The 21,213-nt window shown below is 40.2% G+C and overlaps 1 protein-coding gene across 1 annotated transcript in view; it reads right to left on the bottom strand.

Annotated features, from left to right (window-relative positions):
• The window catches only part of THADA (THADA armadillo repeat containing), a 329,564-nt gene that overhangs the window by 296,030 nt on the left and 12,321 nt on the right, over positions 1-21,213 (bottom strand). The window contains exons 8-14 of the mRNA XM_081264069.1: positions 20,552-20,739; positions 11,419-11,513; positions 8,394-8,614; positions 6,320-7,011; positions 4,634-4,785; positions 3,646-3,801; positions 2,735-2,857 (exon numbers count right to left, since the gene is read on the bottom strand). Of these exons, the coding sequence (XP_081120195.1) occupies positions 2,735-2,857; positions 3,646-3,801; positions 4,634-4,785; positions 6,320-7,011; positions 8,394-8,614; positions 11,419-11,513; positions 20,552-20,739 (1,627 nt within the window). The remainder of the gene's footprint in view (positions 1-2,734; positions 2,858-3,645; positions 3,802-4,633; positions 4,786-6,319; positions 7,012-8,393; positions 8,615-11,418; positions 11,514-20,551; positions 20,740-21,213) is intronic.

Genomic DNA, 21,213 nt, shown 5'->3' with positions numbered 1-21,213 from the left:
TAAAATTATAAAGAATGACTATGAGTCTCAAGCATCCTGTTACTACGGCACCCTGAGCAGCACACAGGCAGCCCTGGTTCCAAATGGCTCAAGACAAGAGTCAAGAATGCAAAAATTCCTGCATTTTTCTGGTGGGCATACAAACTCAAGAATTTATCCTTTAGGCCCTCACGAGCCCTGTTTACTCGCCTATTAATTACTCTGGGTTTCAAAGGAATAGGGTGCTTACCAAAAAATATCCTAGTTAAACTAACTTTAAATAAAACAGCCTTCACATTAAAGAACCACAAACTCGTCTTTTAAGAGTTATCTTACCCTAAATGTATTGTCATTTACATTTTTAGATACAGTTCTTTCCCTAAATCATACTGTAACCATAATGAAGACAGAGACCACATATATACACTAGGATCCCTAGTCCTGAAGACAGCATCCTACATTTCAGGTGGAGCTCAATATATGCCCTAGTCTCTTTTAATGCTTCCAAGTGAGGCTTCCAAACACCTTGGCCTGCCATGGAAAACTCTCTACACTCAACTTGATTTTCTAAACTCATTCCCCATTACTCAACTCCTCCATTCCTCCAAATCTTAAGTCATTTACACCAGAGAATTCACCATTCCCCAAGTTCTCCCTCTTTTTTCACCGCCAAACATTCACTTAAGCTAGTCTCATGGAAAAAACTACTGAGATGTTTCAGTCAAAAGCAGATCTGAGGGGCTGGGGTTGTGGCTCAGTGGTAGAGTGCTTGCCTAGCATGCACGAGGCATTGGGTTCAATCCTCAGCACCACATAAGTGTTAAATAATGATATTGTGTCCATCTAAAACTTAAGAATAAATATTTTTTTTAAAAAAGCAGATCTGATTTGGGCCCTAGCTCTACTCACTCACTGGTTGAGGGATGTTTGGCAGGTTACTTAACTTCACTGAGTTTCAGTTTTCTCACTTCTTAAATGGGGATAATGCTTACCCCACAGACTTTTTTATTAAAGATGAAATGAGAAAATGGATATAAAGCATTTTATAAAATTAAAAGTACTCTAGGGCTGGAGTTGTAGCTCAGTGGTAAAGTGCTTGCCTGGCAGGTGTGAGGCACTAGGTTCAATTCTCAGCACTGCACATAAATAAATAAATATAAAGGTCCATCAACATTGAAAATACATTTAAAATTTAGTTATTAATACTAATTATTAAGGTATGAAATCATCTCCATTAGCCTAGAAGGCATTTTTTCAACTAATAGCTTCCTGTCCTCCCCAGCACTTTGTGTACAACAGCCATTGTTATGAGGATGATGACAACATAGTGCCATGGCCACAGCCTCTAGAAGCCACAGTGACTACCAGTCAGGAGAAAAGATCATAACCACAAGATTGACTCAGATTAAGTCTCTAAGAACCAATGTTCACAAAATACATATCCTTAAGCTCAAACCAAGAAACCGTGAATACATTAAATTTCAGAACCTCAATCCAAAAAACAAGTTGTATGTTTTACATACTTGAGATTTCACAAATGTCATTTTAACCCTTGTGGAAAGAAGCAAAAGAGATGTGTTTTCTTAAATCTAGCAGTTCTGAGAAGCTAACCAAAAACGGTCACACGCACGGCAGGGCTCCACATATACTCTAAGTCATTTTCAATGACTCCCACTGAGGCTTTTTAGAGTGACTTATAGTTTAAAAAGGGCTTTCTCACTTAGTCCTCAAAACCAACCTTTTCAGAGGAGTTACTAATCCCAATTACAGTGGAAGAGACTCAAGGCACTCACCTAGTAACAGCAGAAGTGGGACTCATCTTACATCCTTAATTTTCAGGCTATGACTTTCTAATCTTTACTGTTGGGATTTTAAGATGATGAAGCTGATTTCCGCCTTTATATGAGAAAAGCCTTCATTGAATGGGTTTTTATCTTTTAAATGTAAAATTAAAAACCAAGACCATCCATACTAATGCTTAGAGTAGGTAGAGAGTATGCCATAGTTCAAATGTATCATTAATTTATTACACCTGTTCCCCTAAACAAACTAAAACACAAAGAGATGAGGTCTACCTTCTCTCCCACCACCATTGTTTTTTCTTATTAGCTCTGTCTTTGATTTTAACCTTAGGAGAAAATAAGGGTCTGCTTCTGAAAGGCTAGATTTTCAGTAGAATAGAATATTCTGCTGAAAATAAATTGAAGATTGTCAAATTGAGCCCTGGTCCAGACCAGAGCTGTTGTACTTGGGACTCCATCCTTCCCATTAACTCTATGCCCTGAACCAGCTCTACTCTCCAAGCTCACTCGAACAAATAGACACAACCTCCTTCCACTGCTGAACTATGGGAAAGGGGTCAGTAACGTCAAGCTACTGAATGTCATGTCAGCCTCAAGAGGAAGAAGGCTCAGCCACAGTAGCCTCCTACCCTGGGGAGGCCTGGAGAAGTTCAGAGCCAGCAATTACCTGCTTGTTAAAGTACTAATTTCACCTGGCCCATATAAGCTGTAAGGTGAGCCTTACTGAGGTGAGCCCATTAATGTCATCCTCTAGCAGTCCTCATGTGCAGCCTGGTCCCTGAGTCATGTGCTACCTTTCCTGGAGTACCAAAGCACCAAAAGAAATATGTAACACCCAGCTTGAAGGAAAAAGCACAGAGAACACAATTCACCAAGAGACTGTTTCCCTCTAATGCTTATGTACAATTATTTTAGGTTTCTTAAAACTCTAGGTCTGGAAAGATATCACCTACCTTATACAATTGTAAGGAAACAGAAGGCTCTTCTTTGGCTAACTCATTCTCTGGTTCATGTTTGGATTTACTTTGCTGCAATTTGTAAAGTACTTGGGAACTTTCCTGTATCCTACAAAACAACTTTGGAGACAAAAAATAAAAATAAAAAGCATCTGTGAACCTCACATTAAACTAAACTGTCAGCCCTGGAAGGGAACATCTAAGGCAAACAGAGTACTGGTTTTTAAACTCTCAAAATCTACAGTATTTCTTTTTGACAAAAAATTAACATTTACATTCTAAAACCAAAATCAGTATTAGTGCAACTAGAATACAGCCATTAAACCACAGTTCTTACATTTTCCTTTAAGTCAACATGAATCTAAAGACTATATACTCATTTCTATACCAATTCTTCACCCCATGGATGTGTTGTGTGATGAATTCAAATTCAATTATTCAAAAAATGACCATTTTGTGAGGTGCTTAGAGAACTATAAAAATGCAAATGCTTCCTTCCTCCATTTACCAAAGTTTTCTTAAAACCACCTTACATTCCAAGAGCCCAAACACTATAGATTTTTTTCTATCAAAAAAGAGGACAAGGGGTTGGGGTTGTAGCTTAGTGGTATAGCACTTGCCTAGATGTGTCAGGCATTTAGTTCAATTCTTAGTACCACATAAAAGTAAATAAAAGGCTTAAAAAAAAAAAAAAAAACCCCTCCAGTTTTGCCACCCCAAAATGAACGGTCTTTTTACTCTTGATTTTAATACCACATGTAAGCTTTACAATATCACAGAGCAAGTCACAGAAGGACCAAGAAGAGGTAGCCCAATCCCATGATCATTCCCACACTCTCCCAAATCTGGGCTCTTCCTCAAAACAATATAAAGAGCAAAGTTCACCACTTTCTAATGCTCAATTCTACCTTTTTAAGAAGAGAACAAATCTGCTGCCGCACTCCTGGAGACTGGCTGTTAAGATTGTATGTGATAAAGAATTGAATCCACTCCATTTCTTCTGTGGAAACAATTTCTGTGCTCCGATTACTTTCACAAAGCAAGCCTAATGTATCTATCCGTACCTAAAATACCAAGTAATGAAATGTTAATTTTTCATTGAGATAAGCAAAGCCTAAACCACTTAAAATGTCTAATTATTTGCACAGGCCATCAACAAAAATAAAACTAAATTTAACCATATGTAACTTGCAAAAATCCTGTAGCTCTTTTCTATTAATTTATCTTATTGTATGAATTGGAGATACATAAAAATCAACAATCTCCAGTTTTATTCCATGGTAATGCTCAGCTTCATACTTTCTGTCTCAGTGACCACTTTACCCTAGGACCGCCTTACCTCACACTCACACTACTGTCATGCACTTCTAACTAGTCTCCTGGTTTGTTTTTGCTCTCTCTCTGGAAACTCATCTCTGTTTCCATTAATGCCACTTCCTTGCTGAAGACAGAGTGGCTGTGGCTGAAAGACTTCATTTAACTGGTGACTGGGAAGTAATGAAGTCATCAGCCTGGCATTGGAGCTGTCTATAAAATAGACAAAACAGTCTCCTTCTGCCAGACAACATCCTTAATTCTCCTCCAGATCTTGTCTATCTGTCGTTCTGCTCCAATATTTCACTTTTCTTATCAGCCACCTTTGATTAGTCTCTTCTGAGCCTCCTAGATAAGTCCTCATGCATAAGGCATATTTGAATCTATGTTATTTTCTCAGATTTCACAAGGCTTTCTTGTCTCTCAACTAGGTAGCTGGAGTACAAGGATGACACTTCTCACTTTCTGTTCATCCTCATTATAGACTCCCTAAAACAGTGCTACACACAATGTAGGAGCATCTATATTGGGACTGAAAGAATCAGGGTCCTGTACAAATCCCCAGGTATTTTTTTTCCTTACTTGGCAGTGTTGATGAACTAAACCTTGCTTCACTCTTGCACTAGACACAAGGTTCTTCCAGGCATCAGTAGCAGACTGCAGATGTCCATGAGCTCTAGCTGTTCGCAGGCATGCCATCAAAGCTCCCAAAGCCCCTCTGCTATCACAAGACCCTAAGGATGGAAGAGATTGCTCTTGTCCCAAAAGCACACTAACAGTGTTATGCAATGACTACTGCAATTTTCAGTTGTTAATTTTCATGTTCATGTTCATGTTTCCAATTAAAGTTATGTTTTCAGAAATAAAAATCAAATTTTACATAAATTCTAACATGAATTAAAGTTCCTAAAGTAATCCTTATTTTAAAATTATTTAATTGCTCTTGTGTCAATAATTTCAAAGTAATCATAATTTTCATACTGTTAACATAAAGAAATCGTAACTATTTTGCTAATATTTTTACTTTTTCCTTGATACTTAGAAAGTGAACCCAGGAAATAAGTCAGGGGAAAAAAGTGAAATACAATAACAAACTAAAACAATTTTCTGCCAAAAATAGGAAAAACCTTCAGTGACTAAAGGTCATTGTGTCTTTAAAAGCAAACACTGACCTTCTCTGCACATTTCAGATTTACTGTTTCTCACTAATAAAGATAAAAGGAAAATCACAAAGAACCTATTGGTATCAGGGGTTAAGACACTTGCCATTACTAAGGGGACAGCAAGTTCTGGCATACCTTGATATCAAAATAAAGACAACCTTGTTTCAGAACAGATTCAGAGGGTTTTTCTCAAAAAGGCAAGGAAAACTGTTGTTAAAAATTATAAACAAATGCACAAGGCCCTGGGTTTGATTCCCAGTACCAAAAAGGAAAAAAAAAAAAAGCTTAGACCTAAAGGAAGCCAGGCACAGTGGCACACACCTAGGGTCCCAGCTATTTGGAAAGATTGAGGAAGCATGATGGCTTGAGCCTAGGAGATCAAGGCCAGCCTGAGCAACATGTGAGACCCCATTCCAAAAAATTTTTTAAATTACAAATAATGGCTTATTTTTATATGCAGAAATCAAAAGTCTTTAACTTTTAGTTGAAAATACTGTTTAAATTATGCAGGATATGCTGTTAGAGTATTATAATTTTAAGATTTGTATAATGAACCATGATCATCATTTTCCATATTATTTACTGAAATATGCTTTATTGCAGTATTTCCTTCAGTGTCTTGAGTTTTGACGGAATATTTACCCTTATTTTAAAGGACTACAAATAGTTCTTTCTTTAGGTTATGACTCCAAATATTGTCTCTCTCCCAGAGACAAAAACTGCTTCTGCCAATGTACCTGTCTTTCAACTTGCCTAAAACAATTTTTACAATTTTACTGTCTCAATCACTTAAATAAGCAAATTATATAAAGCACACATACTTTTATTCCAAAAACAAGAAAAAACTTGGTAAAATAAATTAAAACCTTATAATTAAGGAAACTTATCCGGTTTCTATAACTAGAATAACTCCTTAATTTATACAAATGACTTAAGTCAAAAAACTCCATTCAGCATTGTACAGCAATACTCATCTCAACCTAAAATAGCTCTCCTATACTGTTCATAAAGTGGTAATATTTAAATTGGAATATGGTCAACATCTGCCAAGGTGCCTATATTTAAGCATCATAATAAAAATAAGACAAAAACATATTTTTCTTACCAGTTTTGGCATCAATAGAAGTCTGAAGAATCTTTACCATGTACTTTAAGCTTTCAGGGCTGTAATTCAATAATTTTGGCAAATAATAATCAATCACATAAGATTTTTGATCCAGGCTTCCTTCACATAATATAGAAAGGAGAGGAGAAACCCAAGTCTCATGCCACTGGCCAATCCAAGTGCTGTCAACAGTCTGGGATTTCAAATGACTTCTATGATTTTTAAACATTGTTTCCAAGAGGTCACTTGCATAAGGTACCAATGATTGGTCCCCCATGACCTCTAAGATTTGAGATGGAATAGTTTTGTCTATTGCCAAAATATGTTCAATTCCTATGCACTCTACCAAACACCCCAGGCATATGTACTTTCCTTTAATATGCCATTCCAATAGCAGAACACTCTTAGTCAATTCCAAAAAGAAAGGATCACTGACTGAGTCTGCCCCTTCCAAAGTTAGTTGGTGCATTTGGAGAAGATTTCTGAATATGATTTTGGTTTGGTGTCTTAGAGCATCCAACGGATGTTCCCAGTGTGTATAGACATATTCCAAAAGTCTCCCAACTATGCTTGAATTCCCATTCAGACTGTCCTTCAGGCTTGGGGAACTTGATTCAAGGATATGTATGGCTGAATTTGTCCAAGATGCAAAGTTTCTAGATAGAAACATTTCCAGTGTTGATTCCTTTATCCTGAAGAAAAATGAAACATAAACCGTATTATTGTAAAATGGCACATAAAAGTCATTTCATTTTATAAGCATTTAACCATTTAAAATTTTAAATATAAAGAATAAACAGAAAAAATAGTTATTATTAAATTTACAATTTAAAAAAGTTACAAAGCCAAAACAGATCTCAAATTTGTGTATGAATCTTTTCACCTTCTAAAAAAAAATCCAAAATGAATTATCGGAAACTACTGGAGGTGAATGAATCACTGGCTATCTTCATAGCGATGACAGTTTCAAAAGTGTTTTAAAATACAAGGGCCTCGGGCTGGGGAAAGTTAGGGTAAATGGGGTTTAGGGCAATGAAAATATTCTAAAGTTGGCTGCAGTGATGGTTGCACAAATCTGAATATACTAAAAGTCACACACTTTAAATGTGTGACTTGTATAATATGTAGATTATAGCTATCTAAGCAGTTATTTTAAAACATGATCATTTTCTTCTGCTATCCACATGCTCATTATTATCAAGCCATATCTATAGTTTTGACATTTTAAGCCCATGAGCACTTTCAGCCATTATGGCAAAAACACACACGAAAGAAAAACACAGAGTGTATCACTGTGAAGTCAGAAAACCTTATACAGTTGCTGGCTTGGGTTTCTTATTAGCAACATACTTAAGAAAGCATTTACTCTTCTAAGCTTTACTTTAACCAATCAACAAATTAGATTTCTTATTCTTTCTGTCAAACATATGAAAGTCACATTAGATTATCCATGCTGAAATTCTTCATCAATTCTCTAGCACTGTACATATAAAAATTTTTAGTTTTTTGTTTTTTATAGGCATTTTAGTGCTGGAAATTAAACCCACACATGATAAGTGCTCTACCACTGAGCTGCAGTCTCACAGTCCCAAATTTTTATAGTTTTTAGAAAATGAGAGTGTAGCCAGGCATGGTGGCACACACGTATAATTCCACCAACTTGGGAGTCTAATGCAGGAGGATCACAAGTTCAAAACCAGCCTCAGCAACTTAGCAAGGCACTGTCTCAAAATAAAAATAAAAAGGACTGGGGATGTAGGTCAGTGGTGGAGTGACTGGTCTCAATATCCAGTACTACCATCACCCCCCAACCAAAAATGGTAACAGAGAAACTAAATATTAAAATTAATTTTAGAAATTAATTACAGGTTAACTGGTACCAATACTCCCTATAACTCTTTCCCTTCACCCCATCTTCTCTTTCACGTCCATTTCATTCCCTACACATATTCTACTTTTAATTTAGAATTTATCCTGAGCACTTTTCATGTAATTACTAAGTATACTGGTACAGTTGAACTTTTAAATGTCTTTTAAGCAAAACAAAATATGAAACAGCAGCATGAAAACTCACTGTGAACTCAAGGTTAACAAAACATGCACAGTGTCCAAAAGCAGGGCCTCTCCACTCAGGCCCATGCTCCCATCCTGCCAGTCCAACATGGCAAGTGTCCCCTGACACAGGAATAAGAGAGCTGACACAGAGATGTCAGCACAACAGAGACTCCTGCAGCTGTTCACGAACCACTCAGGGATGCTGGTACAGTCTACTGAACGGAGAAGCAAACTGCTAATCTGGAAGAAAAAAAAAAAAAAAACTAATATATATAAAGGTTTAAAACTTTCCAAGAGATACTTCAAAATACAAATCAAAAAATGCTTTCTCCTGAAATATCCCTGGAAAAGTAACTAAACCTAAAATAGCCATAGACATTAAATTATATTAGTATTAAGAGGAAAAATATTAAAACTAGGTATATGAATCATTTTACTGATTTGAATGTACTGGTATAGCATACTACATCACCACCACCTACAGGTGATGAGTTTAACACCTTGAGAGGTGATGTGAGAAAAGAATTTTTCAATTTTATCTAATGATAATTCCTATGTGATCTCATAGAATAGTATGTGTATATGTGTGTATATTTTTTTTTGCACACATAATAAATATAGCAAAAAGTTAAGTAAAATGTCAAAATGAGTTTCTAGATACAGCAAGAAAAAGAACTGCAAGCAGTAAATGTAAGTACTGTGGTCTAAATTATTATGCTTTCCATATAGGTGCAGGGGATGTAGCCCACTGGTAGATCCTATGCTTAGAAGTCAAAAGACCCTAGGTTAGTCTCCAGCATAACACAATAAAAATATATGTGTGTGTGTGTATGTGTGTGTGTGTGCACACAAATATATTTATGCACACACACACATGCACACACTCTTTTCCAAATGGATCAAACTCACTTAACAACTGATTGTAGTATGATTCCTACCTAAAGTTCATGATTTAGATAGAGTTATTTCTTTTTTTTTTTTTTTAGAGAGAGAGAGAGAGAGAGAATTTTTTTAATATTTATTTTTTAGTTTTCGGCGGGCATAACATCTTTGTTTGTATGTGGTGCTGAGGATCAAACCGGGGCCGCACGCATGCCAGGCAAGTGCGCTACCGCTTGAGCCACATCCCCAGCCCCTAGAGTTATTTCTAGTAAAAAGAATATTTATTTATCATAAGGTTGTACTGTGTATGTATCTAAACATTAAAATTCTGCATAATTTTGGTATTACGAGTATTTTTTATGATACTGAGGAGATATAGAACTGAACAAACAGCACCAAAGAAATTAAAAGGTTATATACCAAAAATGTTGATGATTGTAAAATAGACTTATAACAATTGTTACTTTTTTAATACAGATGAATTTTTCAAGTTCTCTTATTATAAAACAAAAAAGTCATCAGAAAGATAGTCTATGCAAAAGAATTTTTTATTTCACTCTGTTTATTTTTTATTTTGGTACAGGTGATTTAACTCAGGGGTGCTTTTACATTGAGGTATATGCCCAGTTCTCTTTATGTTTTTGTTTTCTTTATTTTTTTTAAATAATTTTAATTTCTAATAATGTGGTGATTATTCAACCCAGGGAAGAAGTATGAGAGACACTACAAATTATCTACTAAACATTCATTCTGTCCTTTATTGTTAATAGCAAACCTAACATGTCTAGCCAAAGGCAGGATACTCACTTCCCCAATTTTTTTTTTTTACAACTAAATGCAGCCAGATGAGAGCGCTCAGACTAATAGGATACAAGCAGAAGTTCTTCAGGTATCTTTGTTTTTCCTAATTAAAGGTACAGATGTAGTGGGCTCTCTTTCTATCTACCACAATCCTAAAGTCATTGTGGTAGATTGACACAATGACTTTATTTTGTTTATTTATTTTTATATAGTGCTGAGAATCGAACCCAGTGCCTCACACATGCTAGGCAAATGCTCTGCCACTAAGCCACAACCCCAGCCCTTTATATTTATTTTGAGACAGGGTCTCGCTAATTTGCTGAGGATCTCATAAGTTGCAAAGGCTGGCATCAAATTTGCAATCCTCTTATCTCAGCTTCCCAAGTCCCTGGGATAACAGGCATGTGCCACCACACATGGCATTTTTTATTTCACCTTAAAAATGTTTAGGAAGGTCTTCTCTGTACTAGCAGCAGCTCTCTTGCCATGTCTCCTGACCCCATGAAAATGTATGCCTGTTCCAAATTCCTCTCCACCCACTCTTTGGTCAGGAGCATCTCTTAGCTGCTGAGCCAACCACTATCTGCAGTGATGCTGAACAGACCAGAGACACTGACATCTGAGAAACCCTTCTCTAAAGCTTTTCTCCTACCCCATTCTGGGCTTTGCCCTTTCAAGGGTCATAGGGCTCTTTTGCCAGATAGTGGCCTTTCTCATGCTCTTTGCCATGTGAAAGAGCAGTCTCCACCTTGCTTTCTTCCTCCCATGTCTTATCTGCCCTATTATGTTCCTTTTCCTATATCTCCAAAGGCAGCCTAGGAAAGTGGTTGGCTCAGGGTATGACAGAAGGAAAACAAATAAATACTGTATAAATAAGAAAATACTGGGAAGCAAAAGGCAGTAGCACATGCCTATAATTTCAAAACCTGGGAAGCTGTGGCAGAAGGATCATAAATTTAAGGCCAGCTTCCACAACTTAGCAAGATCCTGACTCAAAATAAAAAAGAGTTGGGGCTATAGCTCAGCACTAAGGCACCCTTGGGGTCAATCACTAGTACCAAAAAAAAAAAAAAAAAAGAAACTAAGTTTTGTTTTGGGGCTAGGAATGTAGATCATTAGCAGAGCATTTGCTCAGCATACACAGGCCCTGAATTCAATTACCAGCACTGCAAAAAAATAGAATTCTAATTCTCAGTAAAGTCAAATTCTTCTTCTTTTTTTTTTTTTTTCTTTTTGGCAGTGTTGGGAATTGAACAGGTGACAGAGTCTAGTACATTTGAAGCAAGTGCTCCACCACTGAGCCACAGTCCCACTCTCTCAATAGAATACAATTAATTCTAAAAAGGAGAGGATGCACTTACCAATTCAGGAGTCTTTTCAGATGGATGAAACATTGTCTTAATAAAAAGAATAACAGCTAATCCCGATGTACTCTGAATAGTCTGTAATAGGTCATCTATTTGGCAAAAGAAAAGACAACATGTATTAAATGACAGAATTTCCAGTGCCATGCAAAAAGCAAACACTGTAGGGTCAATCCTGGGTAAAGCTTCTAGCTTGACCACTTCTTAGATGAGTAAGTCTTAGAAAAGTTATTGAACCTCCCAAGAACTCAGCCTTCTCTTCTGTAAAATGGGAAAATATAACCTCTGACACATTTTCATAAGGTTTAAAAAGATAAATGAAGAGGCTTTATATACTCAATAAATGTTGATTCCTTTCTCTCTAGAGCATCCACTCTTTCTCTCCACCTACAGGCTCCCAGCATGCCTCATAGTGGTACCACCTGTCCCCTCCCATCCACCAGTGCCTCTATATCCCAACCCATATGCATACACTTTTTCTCAAAGAAATTTCAGGGCTTGTGCAAAAATATCTATATCCACGTTAATCACAAACTTTACTATGATTGGTATTGTACTCTAAGCAACCAAACAATTTTAACTGGATATCTTGTTATTTTATCTTTATTAACTTCTAATAATATGGTGATTATTCGACCAAGGGTAAGAAGCATGAGAGACACTACAAATTATCTACTAAACATTCATTCTGTCCTTTATTGTTGATAGCAAATCTAACATGTCCAGCCAAAGACAGGATACTCACTTCCCCAATTTTTTTTTTTACAACTAAATGCAGCCAGATGAGAGGGCTCAGACTAATAGGATATAAGCAGAAGTTCTTCAGGTATCTTTGTTTTTCCTAATTAAAGATACAGATGTAGTGGGCTCTCTGCTCTCTTTCTTCCTGCCTTGAACACAGACATGATGTCTGGAAGTACAGCAATCACAGCAAACATGAGGCAACAAACAACATGGGTGAAAGCCGACATGCTAGAGAAGGAAGGTAGAAAACATTTGCGTCCTACTGTGCCTAGCACAGTTCTGGATCACCTGCTACTGAACTTCTTGTTGTAAAGGAAGGAAGAGGAGGCACATTTGCTTAAGTTTCTTAAGTTCAGTTTCCGTTACTTGCTGCTAAACACTGAATATCAACATGAAGCTTTAAAATCCTGGAAAATAGCTTCTTTCCTTAATAGCCTCTTACAGCCTCGTTTTTGGTTTCTGTAATGTTAGCAATTGTTGATGCTTAATAATGCCTACATCAAATCACTGGGAGTTTCAAACTGATGATATTCAATCACTTCATTTCTTTTTTTAATTTATTAGATGAATCTTATTTTTTTAAATGGGAATTAAACCCAAGAGCATTCTGCCTCTGTGCTACAACCCTAGCCTTTTGTTATTTCTTGAAATAGGGTCTTGCTAAGTTCCTAGTCTGGCCTTGAACTTGCAATCCTGCTGACTCAGCCTCTTGAGCAGCTGGAATTACAGATCTACACCACCAGTCCCAGCTGTTAAAGGACTTGTATAAAGAGAAATTTACAAGACTGGGGATGTAGCTCAGTGGTAGAACACTAACCCAGCATGCATGAGTGTAGAGAGCCATTTTGCTGTGCTGCCTTGTGTGGGCGTGAGCCTAATTCTTGGGCTGAGACCCAGTTCTTTGTTTTCAGCCACTCCCTAGAATACAATGTATCAATTGTCCAGCTCCTGGAACAAACTGTTTTCAAGAAGTGCTTGTTGCTTTGCACAAGCTGGAGCTGGGTGTCTCTTGCATTATGTGCAAGTGCTGGGTCTATCATTCTATTGGCTGCTGCTGTGTTGCTATGCACTCTTTGTCCAATGGTGTACGAGCAGGGCTGCAGTTGAAGTATATAAGGGGTGGTTTTTTCGGGCCCGGGGCCTTTTTCTCTCATCTATACCTCATGGAAGCTTCCAATAAAGTGTGTTAAAGAAGAATCCTGCTGTTGTCGTCTTTCCTGCCGGCGGGTAGACGCGACAAGTGGTGCCGAAACCCGGGAAAATCAGAACTTTCAGTCGACAGGAGTGGTGCACCGATCGTCCGTGAGTGGACCCCTCGTCCCGGAGTGGACCCCTCGTCCCGTGAGTGGACCCCTCGTCCCGTGAGTGGACCCCTCGTCCCTGAGTGGACCCCTCGTCCGTGAGCGGACCCCTCGTCCCCGAGAGCGGGACCCCGTAGGCCTCATATTTTATTGCAGCTGCAATGTGTGCTTTTACTTTTGTTTTCTGTGTTCTTTTTGTCGTCTGTGTCTTTTGTTTTCTGTGTTTTTCTTGTTGTTGTGTCAGGGGTGCCGCACCTTCAAGTCCGCTTTTCTCGGCCCTAGATGGTCTGTTACGCTCCAAGGGCCTGAAAGTGAAGCATAGCACTTTACAGAGATTTTTACAGAAGGTAGATGTTGCTGCACCGTGGTTTGCATATTCGGGCAGTCTTACTATACCTAGTTGGGATAAGTTAGGCAAAGATCTCGACTTTGCTTCTGAGCAGGGCATATTAGAGGGCGGAGTGATACCCCTTTGGAAGATAGTCCGTAGTTGCCTCACAGATGGCAGGTGTCATGACGCACTTGCTCTAGGACAGGAAGTTCTAGAACAGTTACATGAGGAGAAATCAGAGACGGCAGGAAGTGAGGCATCTCAGGAGGATGGGAGCGTGCGGAGCGTGAAACAGGGGAGGAGACGATTGCCTCCGGCAAAAGGTGAGGTATCTCGGGAGGATGGAAGTGTGCGGAGCGAGACACAGGGGAGGAAACGATTGTATCCAGATCTCAGTGCGCTGCGCACGCCTCCATGCGAAAGTGGGTCAGAGGACGAGGAGGATGAGGAGGAGGAGCTTGGAAGGCTGTCTCGCCAGCTAGGGAGTTTAGCTGTCGGAGAAGGGAACAAAGATAGATCGGGGCTCAAGAAATGTGGTCCACCGGATCCACCGCCGTATGGTGGAAGTGTTTCGGGGAGAGCTTTCCATGCTCAAACATGGAAGGCTGTTAATGCTGAGATGGGTCTTGCTTATCCAGTTTTTCAGGATGATAATAGGGGAAGATTTTCGGAGCCTTTAGATTTCAAAATTGTGAAGACCCTGGCAGAGTCTGTGCGCACTTATGGAGTGGATGCCGCCTTCACACTAACTCAGGTGGAGAGTCTGTCTAGATACTGTATGACTCCCTCTGATTGGGCTAGCCTTGTTCGGGCTTGTGTTTCCCCCGGTAAATATTTGGACTGGAGAGCATTTATGCTAGAGGGCGCTATAGAACAAGCCGCCCAAAACCATGCAGCAGGACATCCGCATTGGGATAAGGAAATGCTTTTGGGCCAAGGTAGATTTGCTAATCAACAGACAGGATTCCCTCCTGAGGTATATAATCAAATTAATAACATTTGCATTCGGGCATGGAAGTCACTTCCAAATAGAGGAGAGGTATCTGGTAATTTGACCAAGATTTTACAAGGCCCTACAGAACCCTTTTCAGATTTTGTAGCAAGGATGGTGGATGCTGCTGGAAAGATTTTTGGGGATCCTGATAGAGCCATGCCCCTTGTCAAGCAATTGGTCTTTGAGCAATGCACCAAGGAATGTAAAGCAGCAATCGCTCCTTATAAGAACAAAGGCATAGAAGCATGGATGAAAGTGTGTAGAGAGATTGGAGGACCTTTAACTAATGCAGGTCTTGCAGCTGCTGTCCTCCGGGTTGCAAAAGGGGGCGGTCCTGCCGCCAGGACATGCTTCCAGTGTGGTCAACCCGGTCACGTCAGACGTGAGTGTCCCAAAAATGTCAATTCTACTGGACCTCCTTACAGTGGCCCTTCCACTGGCCTTCGTCCACCAGGATTGTGTCCAAAATGCAAAAAGGGGAGGCACTGGGCAAGAGAGTGTAGATCAGTGAGGGACATCCATGGACAGCCTATTTCAGCTGGGCCAAAAAACGGCCGACGGGGCCCTCGACCCCAGGGCCCGCAAATATATGGGGCAGTGGAGAATGTCACACCCGAACCCGAGACATGGCCGTCTCTACGCCATCCCATGCAACGCGGAGAGCCACTACAGGTGCCGCGGGATTGGACCTCTGTTCCACCTCCAGACTCGTGTTAACACCTAAGATGGGGGTTCAATTGGTGGAAACTGAGTTCAAAGGGCCTCTACCACCTGGCACTGTAGGTTTGCTAATTGGACGTGCATCCTCTATTTTACAAGGTCTTCATGTTTTTCCCGGAGTCATAAGTCCTGATACTGTAGGGATAGTAAAGGTTATGGTGGAAGCTCCAAAGGGCATTGTGTCCATCTCCCCAGGGGATCGGATTGCTCAATTACTAATTTTGCCTAGTTTACATGATCATTTCCCTGCGGACTCAAGGCCACGGACAGGGAATGAGATTGGTACCACCGGAGGGAATTGTGCTTATTTGTCACTAGATATGAGCAATCGCCCTACTTTGGAATTAAGTATAGAGGGTAAATCTATTGTGGGCTTACTCGATACAGGGGCAGACCGTAGCATTATTGCACTTAAGGACTGGTCTAAGGGATGGCCAGTGCAAACTTCTGATCAGTCTCTGAGGGGACTTGGATATGCCCAAGCTCCTCAGATTAGCTGCAGGCATCTATGCTGGAAAGACCCGGAAGGACATAATGGTACTTTTCAGCCTTATGTGCTTGATTTACCTATCTCTTTATGGGGCCGTGACCTGATGAAAGACATGGGGTTTACTCTTAGTAATGACTATTCCCCAGTGTCCCAACAGATTATGCAAAATATGGGGTATAGGCCAGGTCTAGGACTAGGAAAACATTTGCAGGGACGCAAACATCCTATACAAGATCATCAAAAGATTGATAGATTTGGTCTGGGTTTTTCCTAGGGGCCGCTGAGACTCAAATACCCATAACATGGCTCACCGAGGAGCCTGTTTGGGTGCCTCAGTGGCCTCTTCCCTCGGTTAAATTGGCAGCAGCCCACGCTCTAGTCAAAGAACAGTTTGACTTGGGTCACATCCAACCCTCTACTTCTCCATGGAATACTCCCATATTTGTCATTAAGAAAAAATCAGGGAAGTGGCGCCTACTGCATGATCTACGAGCAGTTAATGCTCAAATGCAACTTATGGGGCCCATTCAAAGAGGACTGCCTCTGCTCTCCTCTGTTCCTCAAGGCTGGCACATTATTGTTATTGACATTAAAGACTGTTTCTTTTCTATTCCTTTGCATCCTAAAGACTCGCAACGTTTTGCCTTCACCCTTCCCTCGTGTAACCACGAGGAACCAGATCAAAGGTTTGAGTGGGTAGTGTTGCCGCAGGGGATGGCTAATAGTCCCACGATGTGTCAGATGTATGTGGGGAAGACCCTCGCACCTCTCAGACAAAAGTATTCCTCCATCAAGATCATTCATTATATGGATGATGTCTTATTGGCTGCTAAATCAGAGCAGACAGTTCATGAGGCCTATGACGACCTCGTGAAGTTGTTAGCTCAACATGGTCTGCATATAGCACCTGAAAAGGTTCAAACAGGGGATCCTGTTAAGTATTTGGGAGCAACAATTGGGCATGACAAATTACGACCACAAAAAATCACCATACGAACTCAGGATCTCCAAACTCTAAATGATTTTCAAAAACTGCTAGGAGATATTAATTGGATACGAGGATATTTACATATTTCTAATGTTATGCTGCAGCCTTTGTATGCTATTCTTAAGGGTGATCCAGATCTTACTTCCCCTCGTAGCCTCACCAAAGAGGCTAGAGCGGCCCTTATGACAGTAGAAGAAGCTATACAACATGCTACTTTATGCAGGCTCCAGAGTGACAAACCTTTCCAGTTATGTGTGCTTGCCACTAGGCGGCAGCCTACTGGAGTACTATGGCAAGAGGGACCTTTGCTATGGATACATCCACATGTATCCCCAGGAAAATCCTTAGAATATTATCCTGATGCTGTTGCAGCATTAGCACTTAAAGGGATTCAGCAAAGCATTCAATTTTTCGGACAATCACCCTCTTCTCTGATTATACCCTATACTAAAGCTCAACTTAATGATTTGTGTGTTACTCTAGATAACTGGGCTATTCTATGTTGCTCGTTTCAAGGGAATATTGATAATCATTACCCTTCTCACCCGTTGCTCCATTTTGTTAAAGAACATCCTATCATTTTCCCTAAGGTAACTTCATCCACTCCAATTCCGGGGGCTGTTAACATTTTTACTGATGGTTCCAAGTCTGGAATGGGAGCTTATGTAATTAATGATTCTCCCCCTGTTCAGCATCAATTTGCTCCTGGAAATCCACAATGGGTAGAACTGCAAATTGTTATTGAAGTCTTTAAACAGTGTCCTTTTCCCTTTAATCTCATTTCGGACTCCATCTATGTGGTGCAAGCACTAAAAATCTTGGAGGTTGTGGGAGCTATTAATGATGCACGTAATGTATCTGCTTATTTTAATCAGCTTCAACAGCTTATCTGTAGCCGCACTGCTCCTTTTTATCCAGTACATATCCGGGCCCATACCTCTCTTCCTGGCCCGTTATCGCAGGGTAATGCCTGTGCAGACTTAGCCACTAGAAGTCAGTTGATCTGTTTGGCTTCCTCCTTAGAGGGGGCTAAATTGTTTCACCGAAATTTCCATGTTAATGCTTTAACGCTGCGCAGGCGTTTTTCCATTTCAAGAGCGGATGCTCGGCAGATAGTATTACACTGTCCCCATTGTGTCACATTTCTTCATCCCCCTACTTATGGAGTAAACCCACGGGGATTGAAGCCATTGGTTGTATGGCAAATGGATGTGACACACATACCTGACTTTGGTAACCTCAAGTATGTCCATGTTTCTGTTGATACGTGCTCTGGAATTATTCATGCTTCTGCTTTATCAGGAGAAAAGGCACGTAATGTCATTACCCATTGCCTGGAAGCCTGGGCGGCGTGGGGTGCGCCCACGTCCCTTAAGACTGATAATGGACCTGCTTATACTGGCAGACAATTTACATCCTTTTGTTCTGCTATGGGAGTACAACTTACTCATGGTTTGCCTTACAATCCTCAAGGACAAGGCATTGTTGAACGTGCTCATCGCACCTTAAAAGAAACTTTACAAAAACAAAAGGGGGGAATAGGAGCTGAACATACTCCTAAAGAACGCCTGTCCTTAGCTCTCTTTACCATTAATTTTTTGAATTTGGATATTCATGGTCGCTCTGCGGCCGATAGGCATGTGTCCCCTCAGCCCTCTGTGATTGGCTATGTTAAGTGGAAAGATGTTCTTACGGGCCAATGGAACGGCCCTGACCCCGTGCTGACATGGGCACGAGGATCCGTATGTGTTTTTCCCCAGGATCGCACGGAACCGTTGTGGGTCCCGGAACGCCTGACAAGAAGAGTCTTGGCGCCAGCTACTCAGCAACAAGAATTACCACGGCAATCCCGCGATGAGGATCTTCATTCTGCTGAGTGCCCTGGCTCTGGTGCTGATGCCGATGACGCAGACGACACCAATGCAGTGGTGGGCAGTGGCACGGGCTTGGCCAATGCCGATGCCGGTTCATGATTTAATGATTCCAGGAATGCCTCCCGTATCATCGGCGAATACTTGGCTGGAAATTGGTCCATGGCAGCGGAAGACCTGATCCAGTCTCAACTAACCCAGATAGCTGTCTTGAATAGTACCCACGTCGATCCCATAACTTTGGGTCAAATCACCGATTGGATATCTTCAGCTTTTTCCTTTTTTAAAGAGTGGGTGGGGGTAGGCATTTTTGGTGCAATGTGTTGCTTCGGTATGGTTCTCTGCTTGTGGTTTCTCTGTCGCCTTAAGGCCCGCAATGCTCATGATAAGGCTATGCTCACACAAGCTCTTGCAGCTTTAGAAAATGGCAACTCACCTCAAGTTTGGCTTGCGCAAATTAAACAGTGAATCTTTGACATGGTCGTTGCACCCCAAGTTTACGGACATTGCACTGGGAACGACATGTCTCTTCTTGCTATTCTCTTAGTGTTGGAAAGCCCTTGCACTCTGCCGGCTTTACTGCCATTGCACGCAGATGGGTTTCCACACTAGTGCTTTTCTATCGCTTTAGGACCCGTGCCTTGGGTCTGATAAGGTTCCTGGTTGAAGGCTTAGTATGAGTAATGGCAATTCACCTCTACTCTTGCCTGTATTGTTTTTAGAAAACAAAAGGGGGGAACTGTAGAGAGCCATTTTGCTGTGCTGCCTTGTGTGGGCGTGAGCCTAATTCTTGGGCTGAGACCCAGTTCTTTGTTTTCAGCCACTCCCTAGAATACAATGTATCAATTGTCCAGCTCCTGGAACAAACTGTTTTCAAGAAGTGCTTGTTGCTTTGCACAAGCTGGAGCTGGGTGTCTCTTGCATTATGTGCAAGTGCTGGGTCTATCATTCTATTGGCTGCTGCTGTGTTGCTATGCACTCTTTGTCCAATGGTGTACGAGCAGGGCTGCAGTTGAAGTATATAAGGGGTGGTTTTTTCGGGCCCGGGGCCTTTTTCTCTCATCTATACCTCATGGAAGCTTCCAATAAAGTGTGTTAAAGAAGAATCCTGCTGTTGTCGTCTTTCCTGCCGGCGGGTAGACGCGACACATGAGGACCTAGGTTCAATCCCCAGCACCATAAACAAATAAATAGAAATTTCCTCTCATCTATTTGGTATCCTAGTAGTACAGTTCCTATGGACAGAAGTGACATGTAAGATACAAGAAGGAGTACTCATGAGGCCCACAATCAACAACAATTGTCACTATCTGAAAATAGCTCTTGCTGCTAAGGAGAAATGTAAGTGTCGTTCTCATCTTTCTAAACTTCCCTCAAAATTTGGAAATTTCTTCTATACAGAATTTTCTTTTGCTACTTAAAGTCTGTAGTTTTTCAACACTAAGATTGTTAGGTTTTCTTCTTTTGTATACAATACACACACACTTAGAAAAGTCCTTCAACATTAACCCTTGCTGAATTGGTACATTTTATAGAAAAAGTCATTAAAAACATGTAATCCAGGACTTTTCTCCCACTTTGAGAGGGTGGAAAAGAAGTTCCACATCTCAGTAAAATGTATTGCAGACCATTTTTAGGAAGAATGGACTGACACTCAATTAGAACCATAATTTGTTTGCTGTTACACTTACCATCACTTAAGAACTTGGTGAAAATATTCAGCAAGTCACACATACTTTGCCATATGGGAGAACTGGAAGCCTTCCAGAGATTCCCCTGGAAAGTCTGTGCTTTCTGTATTAACATCACTGAAGCTCTAATGCCTACCAACAAGTCATTCATCAACTGTGTTTGAACAATATGATTTCCAGCAAATTTTCTACAAAGAAGAAAAGACATTATTAAAAAAGGAAATTCAAATACTTGTTATCATTTTTATACCTCTCCAAAATAAACACTCCTCAAAGGGCCAAAATTAATTTTAGATTATGCTAGATAAGCCTCTATCTTCCAAACATTCCAATTTTGTAAATTTTCAACACTCTTACCTCAACAGGCACCTCTTTAGCCAATGACTAACCGCACTTCCTATTTTAAGGAAAAGGTAAGAAATCAAGAAAAAAATTCAAGAATGAATAATACAACTTAAACTTGAATACTCCTTCAACCTTGATACCCTTTTTTGAACTGGCTTCCAACATGCTATGCTCTCTTAGATTTCCTACATCACTTTTTAAACACTAGAACCAGTCTACCTTTTTCTCCCTAATTGTTTTTGGGGGTTTGTTTGGTTTGTTTTGCTTTGATGGTGCTGGGGATTAAACCCAGGATTTCATGCCTGCTAAATAGGCAC

Source organism: Spermophilus citellus (assembly GCF_964194105.1).
Source record: "Spermophilus citellus genome assembly, chromosome: 13".
In the NCBI taxonomy this organism is placed as follows: Eukaryota; Metazoa; Chordata; class Mammalia; order Rodentia; family Sciuridae; genus Spermophilus; species Spermophilus citellus.
The sequence above is the reverse complement of the archived record's forward strand: the minus strand, read 5'-3'. Positions and strand labels throughout refer to the sequence as shown.